Source organism: Rhea pennata, chromosome 6 (assembly GCF_028389875.1).
Source record: "Rhea pennata isolate bPtePen1 chromosome 6, bPtePen1.pri, whole genome shotgun sequence".
Lineage (NCBI taxonomy): Eukaryota > Metazoa > Chordata > Aves > Rheiformes > Rheidae > Rhea > Rhea pennata.
In genome coordinates this window covers 34,726,768-34,747,344 of record NC_084668.1, presented here as the reverse complement: position 1 = coordinate 34,747,344, position 20,577 = coordinate 34,726,768, and the positions used below count along the sequence as shown (strand labels likewise).

The following is a 20,577-nucleotide window of genomic DNA, read 5'->3' as shown; positions in this document are numbered from 1 at the left end:
GCGGCTCCGCTCGCGCAGCTACGGCGCGCCCATTGGCTGCGGAGCGCGCTCCTGAGTGGCCGAGCCTGCGCGGGGAGCGGGGAGGGGGCAACTCTTAAAGGAGCAGGAGGCCGCCCGCAGCGGGCCCCGCTGTGCGCGCCGCACGTGCCGCGTGCGGGCGGGGGGGCCTCGCGGCTGCGCGGCTGCTCCTCGGCAGCCGCGGCCCCAGGAGCCCGCTGGCTGAGGCCGTGGGTGATCCCCAGTCCCCCCCATGACACCCGTTAATGTCACCTCAAAAGGCAAAGCAGCCGTAGGAAGTAAAGAGGGGCTCTGGGAGAGCCCGCATCTGTGCATGTCGCTGCAAAGCGGGGTCTGGGTGAGTTGTCCAAGGTCACGCGGGAAGTCTGTAATCCGGCAGGGAAAGGCGTTTACGCTTACCCGTGTCCCAGGAGTCTGTCCCAAGGAAATAGTTGTACGTTAGAAGTAGGGCTGCTCAATTATTTTTAGCTCTAAATGCAATAGAAGAGGGGACAAGGGCTCAGCAGCATTTTATCCAATCGCTTTGCTGCCAGCTTAGCATTACTGATGATGGCACCAGATATGCGGGTAATATCCAGGCAGACTTGACCCCCTTTTCCTTTAATTGCTGTGTTTACAGTTCTCCATTAGATTCTTGGCTTATGCATCTTCAAAGCAAGTCTTTTTAAAATCCTTGTTAACTGCAATTAGCCTTTTAACCTGATTTATGCATTAGAGAATTGAATATACACATTTAACAGGCCATAGTTCATGAATCTGTATTACTTCGATGCAAAGTAAATGCCATTTAGCATTTTCAACACATGAAGGAATTAATAAATCCTCTCTCTCCCCTTCTGGCAAATGCCACTTCTGTACTACTGAGGAGGACTTTCTTTACCCAAATTCTTCTCAGTATTGGCCTGCAAGTTGCATGTTGCAACTGAATACCATTGGTGTGATACAAATGATGTGACAAGTTACATATTGTTCTTGCTTGTCTTCAGCTTATTTTTTTCTTTTTCCTCTTTTCTCCTTTGCTGTTGTTGTCTTCCTTCCCTTGCCTTGCTGTTTTCCCCTTTAAAGAGCTCCATCCTCATGGCTGACAGTTTTAACAGTCCTGAAGCATGCGATTATATGCACAGGTCCTTCTTAAGGAAATCTGGACACAGGACTACCTAAGGCCTTGAAGATTAAAACTGTTATCAGATTCGAGAGCTTTTTTTTGCCTTTTTTTAATGAGAAATCAGACTTGCAAAATAGGACAGAACTGATGTGTTTCTGATGATCAAGGAAGTTAGCTCTTGCATTCTAGACTAACAGAATTTCTTTTGAAGGACACTGGTCCTTCACAAGACCTGCTCACAGGTACTGTAAATTGTAGTAATCCAGACAGACAGGACCAAGTAAAACACAGTTGGCTACAAGGCTGTCCTCTATCTTGGGAATTATTGTGGACTACACTCAAAAGTGGCCAAGTCGGGGAAAGGCACCAGAAACCTGGCTGATCACCATCAGTCCTGTTTTACCCCTTCTTAAAGTATGCAATTTCCTTAAATCACACCTACAGGGCTACTTCACAGCCTTGTTCACATAGCCATCACAGACATTGCTGGAGCAATGTGGCAAAGCATCATAATTACAGATAACCTGCCTAATTAGTGAAACATCAGGGAAAAACTGCTGTCCTCACCAGGAATTGGTGAGAGGCAGAGAACAGTATGGGCTGCATGTTGCTGGTATTGGTGGTACACAAATCACATAATTCCCTCAGTGACCGTATGTATATATTGCAAAGAGAACCTGTGCTTCATAATGCTCCACATGTAAATGTCCTGAAGGCAGGGAAAAAAAAAATAAAAATAAAAAGTTCTAGAGAAATAAATGGAACCTGTTGCTTTTTTGGCAGTCCAGGACAATGCATGCTCATACTAATGATCTGTGATGTCCTATGTTACAGGCTAATCAAGGAGTATGAATATGATTATTCTCACTCCCATAAAACTTGAAAGGTTGTTGCCACTGCAAAAAGTCTAAATGGTGCAAAAGGCCCAATACAGCATGTTTTTCACTTCTTTTATTACAACTTTCAATCTGGATCAAAAGATGAAATCCTCTTTACGTTCTTCCTGGCGTGACTTAAGGGATATCACTACTGCCAATGCCAGTACAGTTTCTCAGCAGGTCTTTTTTTTATTTGGACAGTTTATCCTCCCCAGAAATACTGGATTTATTTGGAAGCAGTGTACCGCAAAGATATTTTTAAGGCATAAAATAATCTGAACAATTCCTGATTCCTCTTGAAGAAGCCAGAAGATTAAAGGTATTGATTCATATTTATGTACATGATGAACTTTAGCCAAGTCACAATTTTGAATGCACAAGATACGTGTAACAAGTGTAGTTCTTCCCACATTATTGTCACAGTACAAAAATGACACTGCTCCACACAATTGTTTTGAATATAAAGTAAGGCCTTTATGAATACTCTTCACTGTCACTTATCTTGCTTTATATGCATTAAACCTTAACAAAAGTTCCAACATGTAAAGTTATGTACTCAGACCTAATCAAACAGTGTGTACTTCATACATTAATTTGCTTAAACTGTAACAAATGTGTTACAATTGGATCTTACTCCTACACCCTATGGAAATAATAGAAACAACTAAAGCAGCATTATGAATTACTTGAAAATAGTTTGAAAGTTTTTTTTTTTTTTTGGTTAAACAAAAATCAAAGCAAAAATACCCAGCCCACAATAACTTGCATACAGAGCCTCCTCCCTCCCCACCAGACCTTCCCTGTGATTACGTCTACCAAGATTGATACATGGGATCCATCTCTGGATGCAGCTTCTGTCTACCTCGCTTTTTTTCATCAACCCTGGCTTGCATGATCTGAGCAAATATGAGTATGCTCATACACCAAACTAAAGTACCACCTCCTGGGAGGTAATGAACACTTTCATCTCCCACTGACTTGGAGGTGCCTTAGCACCTAACCAGAAACTTTTCAAAATGTCTGGCTAGTACCCATTGTTGGGAGATTAAATTTAAGTATTGCAGGCATCCAGTTACAGGCAAATATTTTTAAGCATAGTGTCCAATAAGAGCTGAAGATACAAACAAATCAATCTAGATGTTAGAAGCATGTCACATGTGTCCTCAAAGGCAGATAGATAAAAAACACAGAGCTGCATAAATAGATTTGAAACCTTCTGAAAATAGGAACAAAAACAAGTCAAGGAAGTGGTCGAAACAGTAACCCTGAAAGTAAAACAGAGAAACAAGGGTCAAGGCTGTTTAACCAAGTTCATAAGCCCAAATCCAACTATACTGACTATCAAAAGAAGTAATACCTTAGGAAGTTTTGTCAGACTAAGCACTGAAAGTTTATGAGTAGAACTACCCTCAGAGTAATATGCAGGAAAATATGCTGCATTTAAAATAATAGTAACGAGCAAATATTACTATTAAAATAATAATAACAAGAGGGTTTGGGGGAGGCCAGCAAATTGAAATGAGGTATTGAGGTTGAAACAATGCAAATAACAGACAGGACCTTGGATATAAATCAAGCTACATGCAATAAGTAACTTAGAGCAAAATACATCTTTGTCACAGTTTATGTAGTTGCAATCTTTAAGAAAAGTTATTATATAAATAATATCCTGAGGCTTCAATCCCTCACTGTCATTAAGCTAAGTTTGTCTTTGACAAACTCTGTTCCCTAGTGCAACACTTAGCTGCAGGCTTGGGAGATGTTTTCACCACACATCCATGACACACAACATTACTTGGGAAAAGTACCAGTTTAATTTCATCAGGAACAAATATCCAGTTCACCTACATGCTACGTTTTGCTGTGCATGCAGATCAACTTTTTGAACGCATGTCAAATGACAGTAGTGATAGTAAACAACCACCTTATAGTGAAACGGTGTCCGATTGCTAAAGGAAAGGAGCAATTGGAGTCAGCTATGGCTCACCAACATGAGCTCTCACCAGGCAATAGTCATTGCACCTATTTTCAGATCTGTTTAGGGAAGAGCAAGAGCAACGGGAAAGACATACTGCCACCATATTTCTGAATCTTTGGGTTCAGTACCATTTAGTGGCCTGTTTCATTTAAGCCAGCCACAGTTCAGTCTCCCACAGATACCCTGCAAGAAGGACACAAAGGATAATTTGCAGTTGGAGGTGCCCATAACTTCTCCCCTTTGGCAACAAAACTTTTCTTGCCTTTAGGAAGTAAATTACTTTTCTTTAAAGATGTATTCCAAAAAAATTAGTATTTTTATCATATAGTCATAGAGCTTGCAAAAACAATAGTTTTTTTTTCTCTATTTGTTTTGTATATGGAGATGTAATGTGTGATTTTGTATGTCTAGTCTCAAGGCAAGAGAATATGTCTGAACCACAAAAGAAAATGCTTGATTTATGAACATTAAACACTGATTGCTCTCTCACAAATTAGCTACAATTTCTATACTGTGAGTATAATGGGACAATATATTGTGACTAAAATATTCACTTCTGTTGTAACAGTTATCAGTTAATTGATAAATGGCAATATTCCAACGATGTAGATTTTATGCCTAGATTATATGATGATAAACATCCTGGTGAATAGGCATATGACTATAGATACTGTTCACTTAAGAGAACAGAAAAGAGAGATGATTTCTTCTGATTCAAGCCTGCAATCTTGTTTTGCTTTTATTTGTTTCTGTAACATTTATAAAAAGCTAAAGAGATTGTGAAATGCAGATTAGCATGGCTTCTTCATGCATTTGAGAAATGGTGATGAAATAGCTGTGTTTCTCTCCACATACATCTACTAGCCCTCTAGTTAATCAAACTGACTTCAGCGTAGTGTGTGATGGGATGAGAGCATGGGATTCTCTAGTCTGGGAAAAGATCTACTCAGAAAGACAAGGATCAAGTGGTGGTCTGAAGTCTCCTAGCACTCAGCCATAGAGGGGAGGCAGGTGGGCCTTTAACTAGTTTGACTACTTCTCAACCTGACATCAGTTTTTCACTTTGTGCTGTTTTTTTCCTCCCATCCTGTCTTCATGTAAGCTATGATTTTGCAGCAGATCTCCCTTGCTATCTGAGTTAGCATCCAGTAGACCCGAAGATCCATAACTGAGGGAGAGTGTGTGATCTTTGAAACAGGAGGAGGAAGGAAAAGAAAAAAAAAAAAAAAAAAAAAAAAAAAAGCTGAGCAAAGCCCCAAGCCTCACTGCTGTTATCAGCCCTCATCCAACACTCAGGCAGAGCATCAGACCCACTCTGCTCAGCAGGGACATGCAAATATCTCCAGTAGTCACAGCTGGCATGGCCAGGCTGCTGCTTCACACTGGTGAAATTGCAGATTGTGTCTGGTGCTTAGAGAAGAGACCAGCAAGTCCCTGGACCAGGTCTCCTTAGGATCTTTCCAAAAAGATCTCAGGCCCTGCCCAAAGCAGCACATTTGTGTAGCACTGGTGGAAGGAAGGACATGAGGACATGAGGACATCTGGCCCTCATGTGGTGCCTGGCTTCCCCTGGACACACTTGCAGCCTGCCTGGCAGCTCACAGAAATTCTTTTGCTATAGGGAAAAACACAGCAACACAGCCACCCTGAGCTGTGAGCTGGGCTGTGCCTTTCTCCTCTGAGGCCACAGCCTGTGACGTGTCTGCATGCAGAGACAGAGTCTACAAGTCATCCACGGGCTGGGCTTTGCTGCCAGTCCCTACACACTCAAAAGTCACTACACTGTCAAAAGGAGAGTGGCAGACCGTCTACTGGCAATGTCAGCAACAGGCTGACTACCTGAGCATACTTGCTGCACCCTGAAGAAAACAAACCCAATGTACATGAGCTGCTGCTCAGCTCTGCCATACCCTGGCCCTGAGCCAGCAGTCTCCCAAGCAGCATGGGAAAGCATCCCACAAGGGATGCCAGCCTGCAGTTCTGCTGTGCCTCCCTCCCTCCTTTCTCCAGCAGAGTTTAGTTCTTCTGCCTGCCTCCTGCACCCCCACCTGGGCTAGAGGGAGGTTTCCCAAATCTGCAGCTTGGGGTCAATCTTGTGAGTATGTCCTGTGGCTGGCTGCTATGCTAAAATAAACACTGTGCCTGAGAACAAGCCTTTTTGATACTGCTACTTGCTGCTGTTTGGCTGCAAGTACCTGTATTCACTTACACTCATGATTCGTGGCTCATGCAATTAGATGGGAACATCCACTTTCTTTTTTTTCTTAGCATATTGCCATCCCTCAGGATCATAGGGTAAAGCTTAAACTTATGATATACTTGCATTTTCATTTTCCAGAATTTAGACAAAAAAAAAAAAAGTCTGCTATTAATGATGATTTTAAGGCAGCTGCATGTCCCTGAAGCCTGATTCATCATCTCGTCATGCAAGAAATACCTCAGCATAGCAACAGTAATGCACGTTCCCAATAAATACATTCTGCTATATATCAGCGGAGATCCAGCAAGGCCTCCTACAGGAGACTCCTTGTCACCCATATACATCTTGGTTGCACCAATGAAACTGCTGTGTGCAACAGCAACACCTACCTCATTGACTGTAGCCAGACCTAAAACTTGCTACAGTGATTTGTATCAGACCTGTTTTTACACAGCCCAGAGTGCTGGAGGTGCTACAGGTTATTCTTTTTAACTCTCTGCAGGGCAGAGTTGTTGCCTCTCCAATTAGAGGAACCAGAGAGAGAGAGAACGACTGCTAAAATACTGGTCACTCAGAAATACAGGCTAGACACCAGCCACAGACCACAAACTCACCTCACTTCTTATCAAGTGCTCACAGTTTCAGGCATATTGAACTATCTTATGAAAAATGTATTTCTAGTTATTCTGTTTAAGAACTCTAGTAGCCTAGGGTTAACTTCTGGCAAACAAAGACTGCATTAAGTGAGAGAGGGAACCAAAAAGAGCCTGTACCATTCCTATGAGCTGCTTGCAGGCCTGTTGTAAGCAGTGGCACTGACAAGACGGGCTGTGCAACTGCTGTTACTGCTTTGATTTTGTCATGATACCCTAGACTACTAGCTTTTTCCTATGAGCACGTGGCAGAGAACATAAAGAAATAGGTCAAAGACAACTGCTGAAACCTACCACGTTGCTAATGTCTGAAACAAATATATCTACCCTACTCCCTGTGCACTTACCGCTTCCTCAAATCCATCTCATGCATCTTGGGACACTGCACACTGGCTTTTACCCAAAACTCTGCCAAAAATGTGCCTGCTCTGTACTAAGTGCATGTGCTCATGCCCCAAAGGTGCCTGGGCTATGCTTTTGGGAAGCTGCTGTCTTTCCCAGCAGGAATTGAAAAGCACCTAGCACAGTTTCCAACCTTCTCAGTATTTGCCTCCCTAAAATTTTCTAGTGCCTATGTGAGACTGTCTAGGAATGCCACCTGCTCAGATGTTGTGTAGTAAATACAGACTTGCTTCCCTTGGTGATCTTCCACAGATCTCACACAGGGCTGCCCCAGAGTCTACCAGCTGTCCTCAGGAAGAGTTGTTTGTTGTCTTTGTAAAGGAGGCGTGAAACACCCCCAAAGCATGATGTGGGAGTAGATTTGTGGATTTCTCCCAGACCTTTTTCATCATACTGAGATCTGAAGAAAGGAAGATCCTCTGACATAAAAGTAAAAGGCCTGGGGGTGTTGGTTAAATTCTAATTCATCTAATTCATAAATCAAAATGTTTCAGCTCCTAGTTTGAAGGAGAATGATAATCTTTCAGGCTAATGTTAAAAGCTGAGTTCATACGCATACAAACAGTTCGATACATTAGAGTTTTCCTGCCTGTGAAAATTAACCTTCTTAGCCAATAAAACACGTTTCGGGTCATGGCAGTGAGCAGATGTCTATAATCTCTTGCACGTGGAGAATTTCCATAAAATCAGAATTAGCAAGAAGTAAATGGAGGGGAAAAAATGAATGGAAACAAGTGAAAGACTGATGTGGCTGTGTTCCACAAAGTACATTCTGCAGCTGCATCACTGCTCTGGAACAAAGGGAAACATAATTATTATTGTTTTTCTTTAATTTCCCATTAGCAACACCAAAGTCCAATAAAAATGATTGCTTTTTCTATAGGAGTGAGCTGGCCGAGGTGAGAGCATGAGGTCACACAGGGAAATTGCTAAGGGGACTATTTCTTAAGTGAATAGCTCACACACCCAATAAAAAATATATGAGTAAAATTCGGCAGCAACGCATTGTTACTGCAGAGCCTACTCAAGGCTTCTCAGATGCCTTGAGGATAAAACTCAGCTGCACCTACCAGGGGCAGGGCAGGACTTGGCTGCTTTTGCTGCCAGCAAGGAGTGATATTTTCTGTAACCCATAGAATTTAATCCTGGAATTTATGCATGACATACATATGCCTCAAAATACATATAGAGTTTACATAAAAATATGTATTTGGCTCCAATGCCGTATGTATAGCTTTTTCACAGAACAAGCAACCACAGCTGAAAACAGTAAGTACATGGAAGAAAGGGAGGTTATTTAATATATTTATCTGTTAAAATGGATAGTGGGAGATCAGATAGCAAAATTCAAATAAGCCAAATTTACACAAAGTACCCAAGTTGTCCAGTCTATAATCCAACACTTACAATCTAATCGATCCTACGTCAAACCTCTTTGACAAATTGTTCCCAATTTTCAAATTTGCAATCTTAGTTCTTGTCCCAAATGTAGAGGTTGTTGCTTCCTGTGCTCCTCCCATGTGCTTGGTTGTCATGAATCCCACAGACCATCCAAGTTCAGCCAAACCAAAAGTGAAGTTGAAAAGTATTTAGTTAAAATCTGCCACTGTAGGAGGCCTCTCTTTCCCTTTTTCTCAGCTTTGTTCTTCTTCATTAAACAGCCTGCAGACAAGGCATAAGAAGAGGCCATATAAGGCCTACTGCTTTGAAACACCCACAAGCTATATTTAGCTGCCAGTGCAAGCATCCTTACGGGCTCACCCTCACCAGCGATAACGGGCAGGAAAGCAAGCGGAGGCGCTGCACTCGTGCAGCAGAGGCAAGCCCTAACTGTTTCACGCTGTTACCCGATGACTGTGCAATGTGTAATCTGTCACATGCCTCAGGTGCCTGAAGGTCCTATTCAGCCTTCAATAATGAAGTAGTTCCTCATCTTTCAGCCAAAGAAATACAGCCCCAACAGGAGTTCTCCTCTGGGAGCATGTCTTACTACTCATGGCCAACAATACCACAAAAAACCCACAAAAGACCATGCTTTTTATCATTAATATGATCTTTAATAAATGGAGTAATGCACCATTTTACAGCAAGCCATTTCTTTTAAACCTAAAGAATAGCCTTTTAAATGTTCTTATCCAATGTCTCTGTATCAATACAATCTCTTTATTTAGGTTTATATATAACAAAGCAATTCTTACAAGTATTCATAGAAAACTCTGTAGTGGCTTTAACAATGTCAGCTTTCATAGTGGCATCCACAGATGATTAAAAAACAAAAATTAGCTTTTTATTTCATACTCACACTGTTCCATGAAACACAACTTATACAGCATAACAAGGGTATTGGGCAGCTTATATAAAAGAAATAACTGAAAGCAATTATTTATAAATTCATACATAATATTTCCTCAGTTACTTGAGAGGAAAAAACAAAAATACCCGTTAACAAAAGGGTTCTGATGAGACTCCATATTCTAGGGTTTCTCCTCCTCCTCCCCAGAAACGCTCGCTCAGAAATTAATGCTCTTTTTAAAGTCTTTCATAAAGAAAATGGCAGTTTCACATCTCCTTATTTCAGCTTCTACAGAAGACCAAACCCTAGAAATCAGTCTTTGCAATTTCATTTTCCTTTTATACTGCATGGGGGAGGGAGGGAATAATGAACAGTGATTGTAAAATATGATTCCAGCTTATATAAAAGGGAATAGAGCACACTTTCCTCTAGAGACAAAAAGCAGACAAGAAACATTATGTATAAACCTTTTTAAATACATTTCAACATTGTAAAACGGAGAAAAGAGCCACAAATCAGAAATTGTCAGGGAAGTGACAAATGAAAGTCAGCTGTAACTTGGACTTGCCTCTTTTTGTAACTGTTAAAAGATTACTGAAACATTAACAATTTTCCTTTCTTTTGAATAAACAAGTGTGATACTTCATGATACAATTCTGAGGCACAAAAAAGTGAATCAAGTGCTCTAGAAATAAACCTCTCAAATTCTTGCTCTGTCTTAAAAATAGGTAAGTGAATAGGCTAAAAAAAGTTGACTTTTGAGAGGCCTTATAACTAATAAGCTATAAAAAGTAACTATTTCTACTTTAAAATAGTTACCATGCAAGAGGCTATGCTCCTGAAGGACATTATGTAACGTAGCTATAGAAAACTGCAAGAATTTAAGAAATCTTCCTTTACTGTGATAGTTACTGAATCTGTTGAAATATGACCTATGTATTGAAGTTAACTGAGTGACTTGCAATTGTACATGATTACCAACCAATATACTTTTAAAAATATCTGACAATTACATTATAAATTAACATAACTCCAACTGGTTCCCTGTTATGCACATATATAGATTAAACCACAGTGAAATAAATAGAAATTGCCATAAAAAGTACTTCCATTTTAGTAATTCACTACAGCTCTGACTAAATCAGACCTGTACTAAGCCCAGATCAACATAAAAGGCTTTGGTGTATGTGAGAACTTATCTTGAAACCTTCTATTATCGCTCCTACTGGTGCAGTTCCACTTCTTAACAGTAACCACAGCTGAACTGGTGCTGACCTAGCACGACAGCATGATTCAAGGCATCAGCTAACACCCCACAAAACATCAATACCCAGGGTCAGCCCCCACGGTCTAACATTCTGCTTTGGCCTTCCCAGCACGAACACTCATGAGAAAATATTAAGACCAGCACCAGCTGAACCTGACCCTCCTTCGGTCAAAATCAATGGCAGACTCCTCTTTGATTTCAGAGGCGAGCATTAACTGAATAGATGCCGATTTCCTCAGACACGCTTGGGCCAAACAAACTCCTGCTTTGATTCGAAGGAGGACCTGAATCTATGTATTTATCTGCAGAAGTGGAAAATCTGCTACCAGTTTTAGTGAGTACAGAAGAAATCTCACAACAATAAATCTGATTTGTTATTACTTCACATTCAAACTAAACCTAATTTGGAAGGAAAATAAAAGGGGGGGTTTATTTCTACAGCTTGAGGCTTTATATGCCACTATACAAGCCTAAAAAGTAATTTCTCCCTGATGGATTTAATGGCCTAAATAACCTTATGTTTAAACGGCAACCACGCATATAACCATAGCTGTATAACAAAAGCCTTGTAAAAATCATCATACTGAAGGATTTTGGATTTTTTTCAGACTTAGCTAATATCTTCAAAGGAGCAATGTTAAATTACTCAGCTTCAGCTGAATGCATGATCAAGTGCATTCTCGTCTTTCGAGAATGAATTCATTCCACCTAAACAATCAGTGACAAGTCTGAGAGACCTTGCACCGCTGGACTAAGTGTCACAGACTGAGCCCAATACGTATCATAATGTACTAAACACAATTTAAAAATGGCCTATGCAGAAGAGCACTATACTTGTACCACTGCTACCATCGGATTCTGTAACCCACAGAATTTAATCCTGGATTTTATGCATGACCATATGCCTCAAAATACATATAGAGTTTACATAAAAATATGTATTTGGCTCCAATGCCGTATGTATAGCTTTTTCACAGAACAAGCAACCACAGCTGAAAACAGTAAGTACATGGAAGAAAGGGAGGTTATTTAATATATTTATCTGTTAAAATGGATAGTGGGAGATCAGATAGCAAAATTCAAATAAGCCAAATTTACACAAAGTACCCAAGTTGTCCAGTCTATAATCCAACACTTACAATCTAATCGATCCTACGTCAAACCTCTTTGACAAATTGTTCCCAATTTTCAAATTTAATAGACATTGAGTCAGTTATGCTTGGCAATTACTATTTTAGTGCTTAAAAACATTCTGTTTCAGCAATGGGAACCTTATCATTTTTATATAAGTAAAAATTACAGCATATCACAAGACATTTCTCCTGTAATGGCTACATATGTAAATTTAAAAATTGTCTTTAATTAGGCTAGAACTTTTCATAGCAACATTTCACGGGCAAAATGTCTGTGATCATTTGAGTATTTGCCACAGAAGGAAATCATCGTCTGAACATAAACCCAGTAAAATTACACTAATTGATTTTTTTTTTAATAACACTCTCAAAAGTACTTAAGGGATATCATTAGAGCAAAACGCATGATCCCAAAAATCAGCCTAACACCCAAACTATGCCATGTATAATGCATACAACATGTATTTTCTAAACACCTAGTCATTAATATCAAGTTTTGCACAATAATCTCTTCCACACTTATACAGAACACCCTTATACTCCTTCCTCAGGCTGCTAGGATTAAAAATTTATTTTGGAACACACTGATAGATGTGAGGATATGTATTTTCTAATCATAATTTTTATTTATTCCTGAAACCTGCCAGCATCCATTTTGCATTATTTTTTTCCCTTAACAGACAGAAAAAAATAAATTGTATTGTCTTTGAAAATAGGTAACTTTGTGGACACAAAGAACACTTAACTGCAGTAAGAAAGCAAAACATAGATATACATTAATTGAAATGTCCCTTGTTTCAGAGAAAATTATAGTGATGAAAATACCAATTGTTTTTCTTTTAAATTGAGAATTCATTTACCTTTAGCTATGCGGTTTAAGTGCATCTGGGAGTTCCAAGAATGGCATTTTTATTAATGTTCAACATGTGAAGCTATAGATCATTGTGAGCAGATTCAGGGGAAGTGTTCTGACTTGTGAATATCAATTTTAGAAGAAAGTAAATTTCACTATGCAAATGTTTGCATAAATGGTTAGAATTCACATTCTAAAAACTGCAATGTTGATGAGTATCTCTATTACAGAAAATAGAAAAACAGGCCATGTATTTAGCCTAACCAAGCTTCAATTATCAAGTGATTTTTCGAAAATCACTAAGGGTTTGGATTTTGGCTTATATACACAAAAATCACAAATGTTTACTGTTACACTTTGCTTGAATTACACATCATAAATTACCATAGCAAATATTCTACTGCTGCCTATTTGACAGTGGCACAGTTTAGTTATTTACACTATTTATTTTGCCTGCAATATATATCAGAAATTGAGAGACAACTACCAACTTCCATAACTGACCTTTTTCTTAAAAACAAACAAACAAACAAACAAACAAAAACACAAGGAAATAAAACACATTTTCCCCCCTGCCAGGTAATAGTATATTAATCAACTATCCGTGTGTCTGATCTGTAGATTTCTCTTACGCATCTTTCATTCATTTAAGAATGATTTCCCCAAGGTACTTTTGTGAGGTACAATTCAGTATCGTTCAATTTATCAAAGAACATATTCTGTACAGACTGGATTGTCTGCTGTGAGCAAAAAAGGGCATCACTAAATTAAGCATTAAAAACAAGCTGCGCTAATCTGATCTCATTTGGCTGTGGCAGAATCAGAATATTTTGGTACCTACGTAAGAGTTCATTTTGACTGACCTTTAAAAATAAACAGCTTTTCTCTATTTAATCTATAAGGTATTTTGGGATAAAGTACATTTTTCTATCATGTTACAAATTATACTTATCCATACTAGATTATATAGCTTTTTTTTTCTTTTACTTATTATGATTCTTCCCAAAGACTTTTTACCAAGTGGCAGAAAAAGATAAAAGAAATTAAATTGTGTTTATTTTGAGAATCTTTAAGAAAAACTGCAGAATTGTAGAACTTTTCCATCTGGTGTATCATTTTATTAAAATCTTTTGATTGCATTGAGCATAAAAAGTTGGATTTCTTACAAAGGATTGGCCTGAAAAGAAAGGCTAGAAGACTGGTGCAAAACTGCTTTAGCAGAAAAAAGCAGTAGTCAGAGTAATTAACTTTTCTTTCCCCAGAGCATTTCAGGTTAGATAAAAGTACTACATATGCTTTTCAAAGCACAGTCTGCAATGCTGATAGAAGATACAAGGTTAGGGAAAGCAGAAAGTCTTTGGAAAAGGAATGAAGACTCTTCAACGTGCATGATACGGTGACCATCACAAAATAACATACTGTACTCCAGACATTCAAATGTAGACCCAGAGAAGCCCAAATGGGATAAAAAACACAGTCAAAATTAAAAACAGCATGTCAAAAAATCTTATTCAGATCTTGAAAGTCAGCTGAGCAAATGGCTGGTTTACAACACCTGGGATGAGAGATTGCAACAGATGGCAAGCTGGAGAGTGAATTAAGAATAAAACCAGAGAAAGGCTGTCTTTTTGAAGAGGGGAGACGTAACTGTATTTACACATTCGGGTAACAGAACTACGCCTCTGAGAAGAAAGGTAGTACCTGAAGTACACCAGAGATGAGACCACAGGGAGCCTGAAGTCTATCATGGCTTATATTTCTACTGCTATGCTGAATCAGAGGCTGGGTATATAGCATTACTTCTTGGAGATTATCTAGGAGAATCTAAGAAGCATTTAAGGAACAAGATAGGAAATCACAGAAATTAAGGATAAACAACGGAGTTCGGGAAATGGTAAGAATCAGATGTAGGAAGGCATATATTATATATGCCAGTTATGATGTAAAAGAACAGAATTGGCAAAGTTGACCTCATGGGGGAAAATAATACAATAGCAAGGAAACAAATGAGCTTGAAAGCATATAGCATTTGTTTCAGTCAGCTGCAAGAGGACATGTTGGGGGAGGCAATCGTTGGCTAGCAGCATTCTACATAGGAGTTTGGCATGCTGACTGAATAGATTTTCTGTCTTTGAACATAACCGCTTTTCAGATGCAGTGATAAAACTTTACTCAGTGCTAAAGACTGACATATGTTATATACTTTTAATGTAAATAGGTTTTAACGAAATTTTTCAATCAGGAAGAATATTTCTCAAGCTAAAACTCTTAGAGAGAAGGGGGGTTTGGCCAGTAAGGAAATCAATTTTCTTTCAGTGGAAAGCAAAAATGATCACTGTAACAATGTTATAACACTAATAATGTTTACTTGAGAAGATGAAAAACAATTTATCTCAATAGATATTACATTCATGATCACTGACACCTAAAATCACATGTGGAGTGTTATATACAAACAGAAAGAAAGTTCTAACCAGAGAAACGAAACAACTCTCACCTCGAAACACTCATAACCATGAATTTTAAAAGCATGCATTAAATTTTAACAAGATGAATAAGAGGATCTAAAAACTCTGAAGGGAAGAAGAGTTTTAACTCAGCAACAACAGTCAATTAGGATGCATCTACTTGCATAAGTAATCAGGCTGATTTTACCTCAGACTTTCTATAGGAGGTAAATGCTGAAAGATTTGTGACTCATCACAAAACTGGTTTGTGCCGATCAAGATTCATGATTTTTTTTTCCTCTACATAAACAAAATATCTTAGCAACCTGTCTTCACTAGAGCTTTTAAGTATGACAGTCATTAAGACAGCTGATAAAAATGTATTTTTCAATGTACATTTTTAGTGATCTAAATAAGGTTTTACATAAATACAAAGGCTGAAACTGCACCAAAATAAAATGGAAAAATGGCTGACATTCTGTTTCCTTACATTTGTTCAATGTTTTGTTATTCAGAACTTCACAGGCTAGCATCTACTGTTACAGAGGAAACACATTTAGATTTGGAAGGATTAAAGGAAAGGTACTGAGCTTTCTGTTGTTGTTCCTTTTTAAAAGCCCTTTAAATTTGGGAAAATTCATGCATTGTCACCTCAGAGCACAATGTGATACAGGCAGCTGCTTCAAGCTGGCTATGGTGTGCAAAGTTCACTGTCATGACTGGCTGACTGCTCAACTGTCAGGGAAAAATTAACAAATACTCACAGAAAGGGAACGTGGCAGTTTTAGAAACACACTTTTCAGTAAAGCATACTGTGAACTATAGACTATTGCACATTTCAACATGACACAAGAAAAATAAGGGTTCAAAACAGAATACACCTTTTAACATAGAAATATACAGACTAGCTTGTGCACAGAAATCAAAACATGGTTACAAGACACCACTGCAGTCAAACCTGTCTTATAGTCTGCTTATGATCTTAGTGACCTTAAGAAACTGGTCCAAACTGATTATCAGCAATACTTTTTTTTGTTACTTTTTTTAAAAAAATATTTTGAGACCACATTTTTGATACACATATATATATTCCGTGGTCAAAACAGACAGACTTAACTTTAGCGATACTAAATAAAAGTGCAAAAACGTTCAAAAAATAAAACAAAATAAAAAATATGGAAGCATAAGCTAAAAATTTTCTGCATAGCTGAAATCTATTTAAAGCGAGTCCTTGGTAGGGGTTGCTGACAGGAGGAGAAAGCAGTTTTTTTTTTTAAATGTCTTCTGCACGTTTGTTTCAAATAATGCAAAAAAGGTCATTTGTTGGCTTTTAAAGTATTTCACAGGCAGTTCACTCCTGTGTCCTTAGATACCATTGTGGTGGCAGTGCCTCCTTCTGCAAGATAAACAGCAGTGCTGGATTTGGAGTGGACTGCCCGGTCACTGCCGTTGTTGTTGACCTCGCAGTGCAGCGGTTCAGTGGAGATGACCCATGTTGAAGGACGCCACCGCTTAAGTGAGTACGGAGTTTTCACACGTTTCTTGATCTTTTCTCCTGAGCCTGATTTGCCATCTTGCGAGTCACCTACTGAAGAAGAAGAAAAAAAAAGAAAAAAAAAGAAAACAAATAAAATAGCATTATGAGGAAGATTATGCTGGAGAGTTCAGGGTTGTTACTCATGCAATAGATGAGCAACATCTTATCAAAATAAGCAACTGTGTGGCAGAGGCATGACAATTACATGAACTAAAGTAGCTGCCACTAAAACAAAGGATCAGATTCTGTTCCCTATCAAAAATTACTTCAGCGAAGTAATTTGTATTACCTTGAACATGAATTGGCATCAAACAGCAGAATCAGCATTTGCCTTTGAGTAGCTTTTGCAATCATAGTATCTTATATTACCTGTAATGGGAGGTACAGAAAAATGGAGCTACTGCAGGATGGCAAAGTCTCATTTTTAGTAGCATAATTAAATTAAAGATCCCCTAACTCCCACTTCACCTGGCAAAGCAGTTTTACATACAAAGCCTCAGGCAAGGTTTAAGCCTTCACCTGGAGGCAAAATGGTCCATTCTCTGTTTTTCCTAAATCAGGATTTGGGAGTTGGGCTTGTAAACTAAAACAGTTGCTTTTCAATTTTAAACAGAAAATTTCAGCAGTAGAAATCTCATTTTTTAATCCAGTTCTTTCACTTTACTTATTTAACCTTCAAACTTTTTATTTTTTTTTTTACTTAATCTTCAATTAAGAAAAGTTACTGCAATAATATTTTTGTCTCTGCTCAACAAACTTTCAACTCAAAATCACCATATTAGCAAATGAATTAAGGTTTCCTACTTAAAAGGAAAGCTTGATCATTCCACTGCTGAGTATTCCACTACTTTTCTTGGAAGATCTGTTCTGGTTTGTTTCTAAACATTTATTTCCATACATGTAATGCCTGGCACACCAGACTATTTCATTAGTAATTATAGTCTCTTATCTAAACATGGTCAAAGGTTTGCAAGGATCCTTCAAAGACTACAGTGCAATGTGGAAACGTATCCTCTTCAAGATGCACACAAGGAAGTGTTGCAGCAGCTCCAACAGGCCCAAAGACAAAAGACATGTCAGAAGATGTAGCTAATTTAGCTCTAACTACGTGATTACATGCTTACTAAAAAGGAGAGTCCCATTACAACCTCTTAAGTCTTTGGCTGTAGAACACTCTAAAGCAGTTATTCTGATGGAGTCTATTAAAATTGATTCCTTCTCTAACTGCTTTGATTAATTTTTAATATGTACATGGTAAATTGAAAGAGTGCTATAATTATTGGAGCTTAGATAGCAAAGTGGAGAATGCCTGAACGTCTATCTACACTGGAATAACACAGTAAAATCAGTCATTTTATAAATAATGAAATGAATAAGCAGTTATTCTAATTAATTATTTTAATCAATGCATCTTAGAGCCAACTACTTCTAAGAGAATGAGGAAAAGTAAAGAAAAGAGGGTACAATATGCCCCTAAAGGAAGAAATAGGAAGACCTTTCAATATGCTTTGCAGCTGCCAAGGTAGGTGCCTTGTAAAGAGTAATAAGTATAGAAGTGACTACCTGCCTAGAGTCAGAGGAGGTAGGTTAGAAAGGGACAGATTTGTTCCAGGTATGGGGAAGGAAGTGACATAATATGTTCTGAAGTTGATGGAGACAGAAGACAGCACTTTATTGAGAAGACTGAAATTGTCCTGATGGAAATTAAACTTATATGGCATTTAGCAGGGATGTTTTGAGGGGGGAAAGGGGACACAGAAGTATTTTCTATACAAGCAGACACACACAGTTAGTTTTTGAGTAAAAAAAGAGTCAGAGAAACTGTTCCAGTCCTGCTGGCACTTACACTGCATACTACTGCTATCCAAACTATTTGTGGCTGATAGATCCAGCGAATTAGGCCTCTGTGCTCTTCTAGGCTGGGTCTGCCCAGGATTTCTTGCTACATTCTGGACACTGAGCGTAGCTGTGTCTTGCACTGGATACGGATTACTGTTGTTGTTATTGGCATTTGTTCGGCCATTATCCAGTGGTCGCTCTCTCCTGTCCACTAGGCGGTCCAGAACACCTTCATCATGGCCAACCTGCTGCTCCCGTCTCAACAAGGGTTCATGCTCATCAGGGCTTGAATTAATATTCAGCCGACTATCCTCTCCACTGAACTGGTTCTGAAGCATTTCCTGGGCCCTCTGTGCTACTGAGCTGGTTGTTTGGCCAGATGGCACTGCCCCATTTACGTATTGGGTTGTCCCAGCATGAGAGTTTATGCTGTGGCTTCTCCCAGCCACTCCATTCATGGTAACTGTCACCACATGAGGTTCTGCTGCGTTGATAGTGTTCATCTTGGCAACTCCTGTTTCCACTTGCTTCAAGTTTGACTTGTGTTTGCCACCGAATTTTAACCGCGGCTCCTTCGTTGAATTTTTGGTGTTTAAAGGAAGGCTAGTAGGCCTCTTCGGAAGGTTCTGTTGCTTGGGTAGAGGATAGACCTGAGCAGATGGGACATCAGGAATCAAACATGCTTGACCATTGCCAGCTTGTGTGAAGTCCTGTTGTCCTGTCACCTCTACAGCAAGTTTTATGAGTGGATAAAGTAAGCTGGAACTAGTGCTGCTGAGCGGATCTGGCCCGCTAAACTGCTTAAGTGAATGCTCCATCAGATTCTCATCAGAGCTTTCCTTCAGGTTCTTATCCACTTCTTTTGGGTCCAGTTTGTTCGTCTCTAGGTCCTCCTCCGTTAACTGCAGACAAACAGGGGTGGGCCCACCTGGCTGCATGACATTTGTAGAATGCAAGTTTGTTTCATCTGAGTAAGGCATCTCAGATATGGTAGTCATGCCAGTGCTAGGAGTGAGGCCAGTTGTATTGGTGGTGGTAGTATTGGTGGACAAACTGGTGACACTTGTCTCAGGACTAGGGATGCGAGCTTGTGCTTGTTGCCGCTCATAGTTAATGGAGTTTCTGTTCTTCTCCCCTGAAGTCAATGGTGTAGTGGACATTGAATGTTCAGAAGAAATGTTCTTCACTATGCTGTCAGTGTGGTGGATTGAATCTTCAATGTAGGAGGAAGAAGAGTAATCTGGATATGGCCTTATCTTTGATACACGCCTATGATGCGACAGATTCCTTTAAGGAAAAAATAAGTGATATTAAGACCAAATATGTAAAAATCACCTTACATTATAAAGCCTCTCAATTAAGAAAGCTGAGTGTTTTTCTGATTCTTCTCATGCATAATCTAAGGACAGATACAGATCTAACAGAGACCCTTCTGTAATTTCCTTGAAAAATCCTAGGTAGCAGAAAATTGTTTTAGTAGGATAGAAATTTTGTCATGGATGTTATCTATACAACTAAGCCAGAGATCAGTAATTTTCTTCTATTTGTCCAATACATCATTAGTCCATTTCACTGCTAAGGCACTGTTCTAGTTGCAGAGAAGTGAAGCTGCAGGAGGGTAACAAGATAGGATGGAGAAAGTGATGCTGGGAAAGGTCACAAGGACCTAAACTGGGAGAAATCTATTATTTTAACAATTTCAATGTTCCATATTTTGAACAGATACTGCCATGTATAGTAACATTATTCATCTCTCAAATCCAGATCTCTAGTGTACACTAAGTATTAAAGTCAGTTCAGCTAATTCTCACTCTCTCTGGATAATTTATAGACAGAGAAAGGGAATGTGCAGCACCTCTCTCACTGGGGTCAGAATAATGATAACTGAAATGGTGGCCTTGTGGTTCTTTAACTGAAAATCTGCAAGCCTGAGACTTGGTAATTTCCTGTAGCCGTATCTCCTGAACATGTACA

The 20,577-nt window shown here is 39.0% G+C and overlaps 1 protein-coding gene and 1 long non-coding RNA gene across 7 annotated transcripts in view; one reads left to right on the top strand and one right to left on the bottom strand.

Moving 5' to 3' along the window:
• Positions 1-195: 195 nt before the first annotated feature.
• LOC134141875 (uncharacterized) lies at positions 196-18,281 on the top strand. Of its 2 annotated transcripts, none has more exons than XR_009958743.1 (3): positions 196-355; positions 16,597-16,743; positions 18,181-18,281. It is a non-coding gene; the product is annotated as an uncharacterized LOC134141875 (long non-coding RNA). The 2 variants fall into 2 exon arrangements; XR_009958742.1 differs by lacking the exon at positions 196-355 and adding an exon at positions 2,236-2,320.
• The window catches only part of BMPR2 (bone morphogenetic protein receptor type 2), a 108,032-nt gene continuing 96,724 nt past the window's right edge, over positions 9,270-20,577 (bottom strand). For 4 of the 5 annotated variants that reach the window (XM_062578414.1, XM_062578415.1, XM_062578413.1 and 1 more), the window contains 2 exons: positions 18,611-19,890; positions 9,270-16,815 (listed from right to left, as the gene is read on the bottom strand). In XM_062578414.1, coding sequence (XP_062434398.1) covers positions 16,568-16,815; positions 18,611-19,890 — 1,528 coding nt within the window. In that variant the 3' untranslated portion in view covers positions 9,270-16,567. Of the gene's footprint in view, positions 16,816-17,053; positions 17,134-18,610; positions 19,891-20,577 lie in introns of all 5 variants that reach the window. The other variant, XM_062578417.1, reaches the window with a different exon arrangement.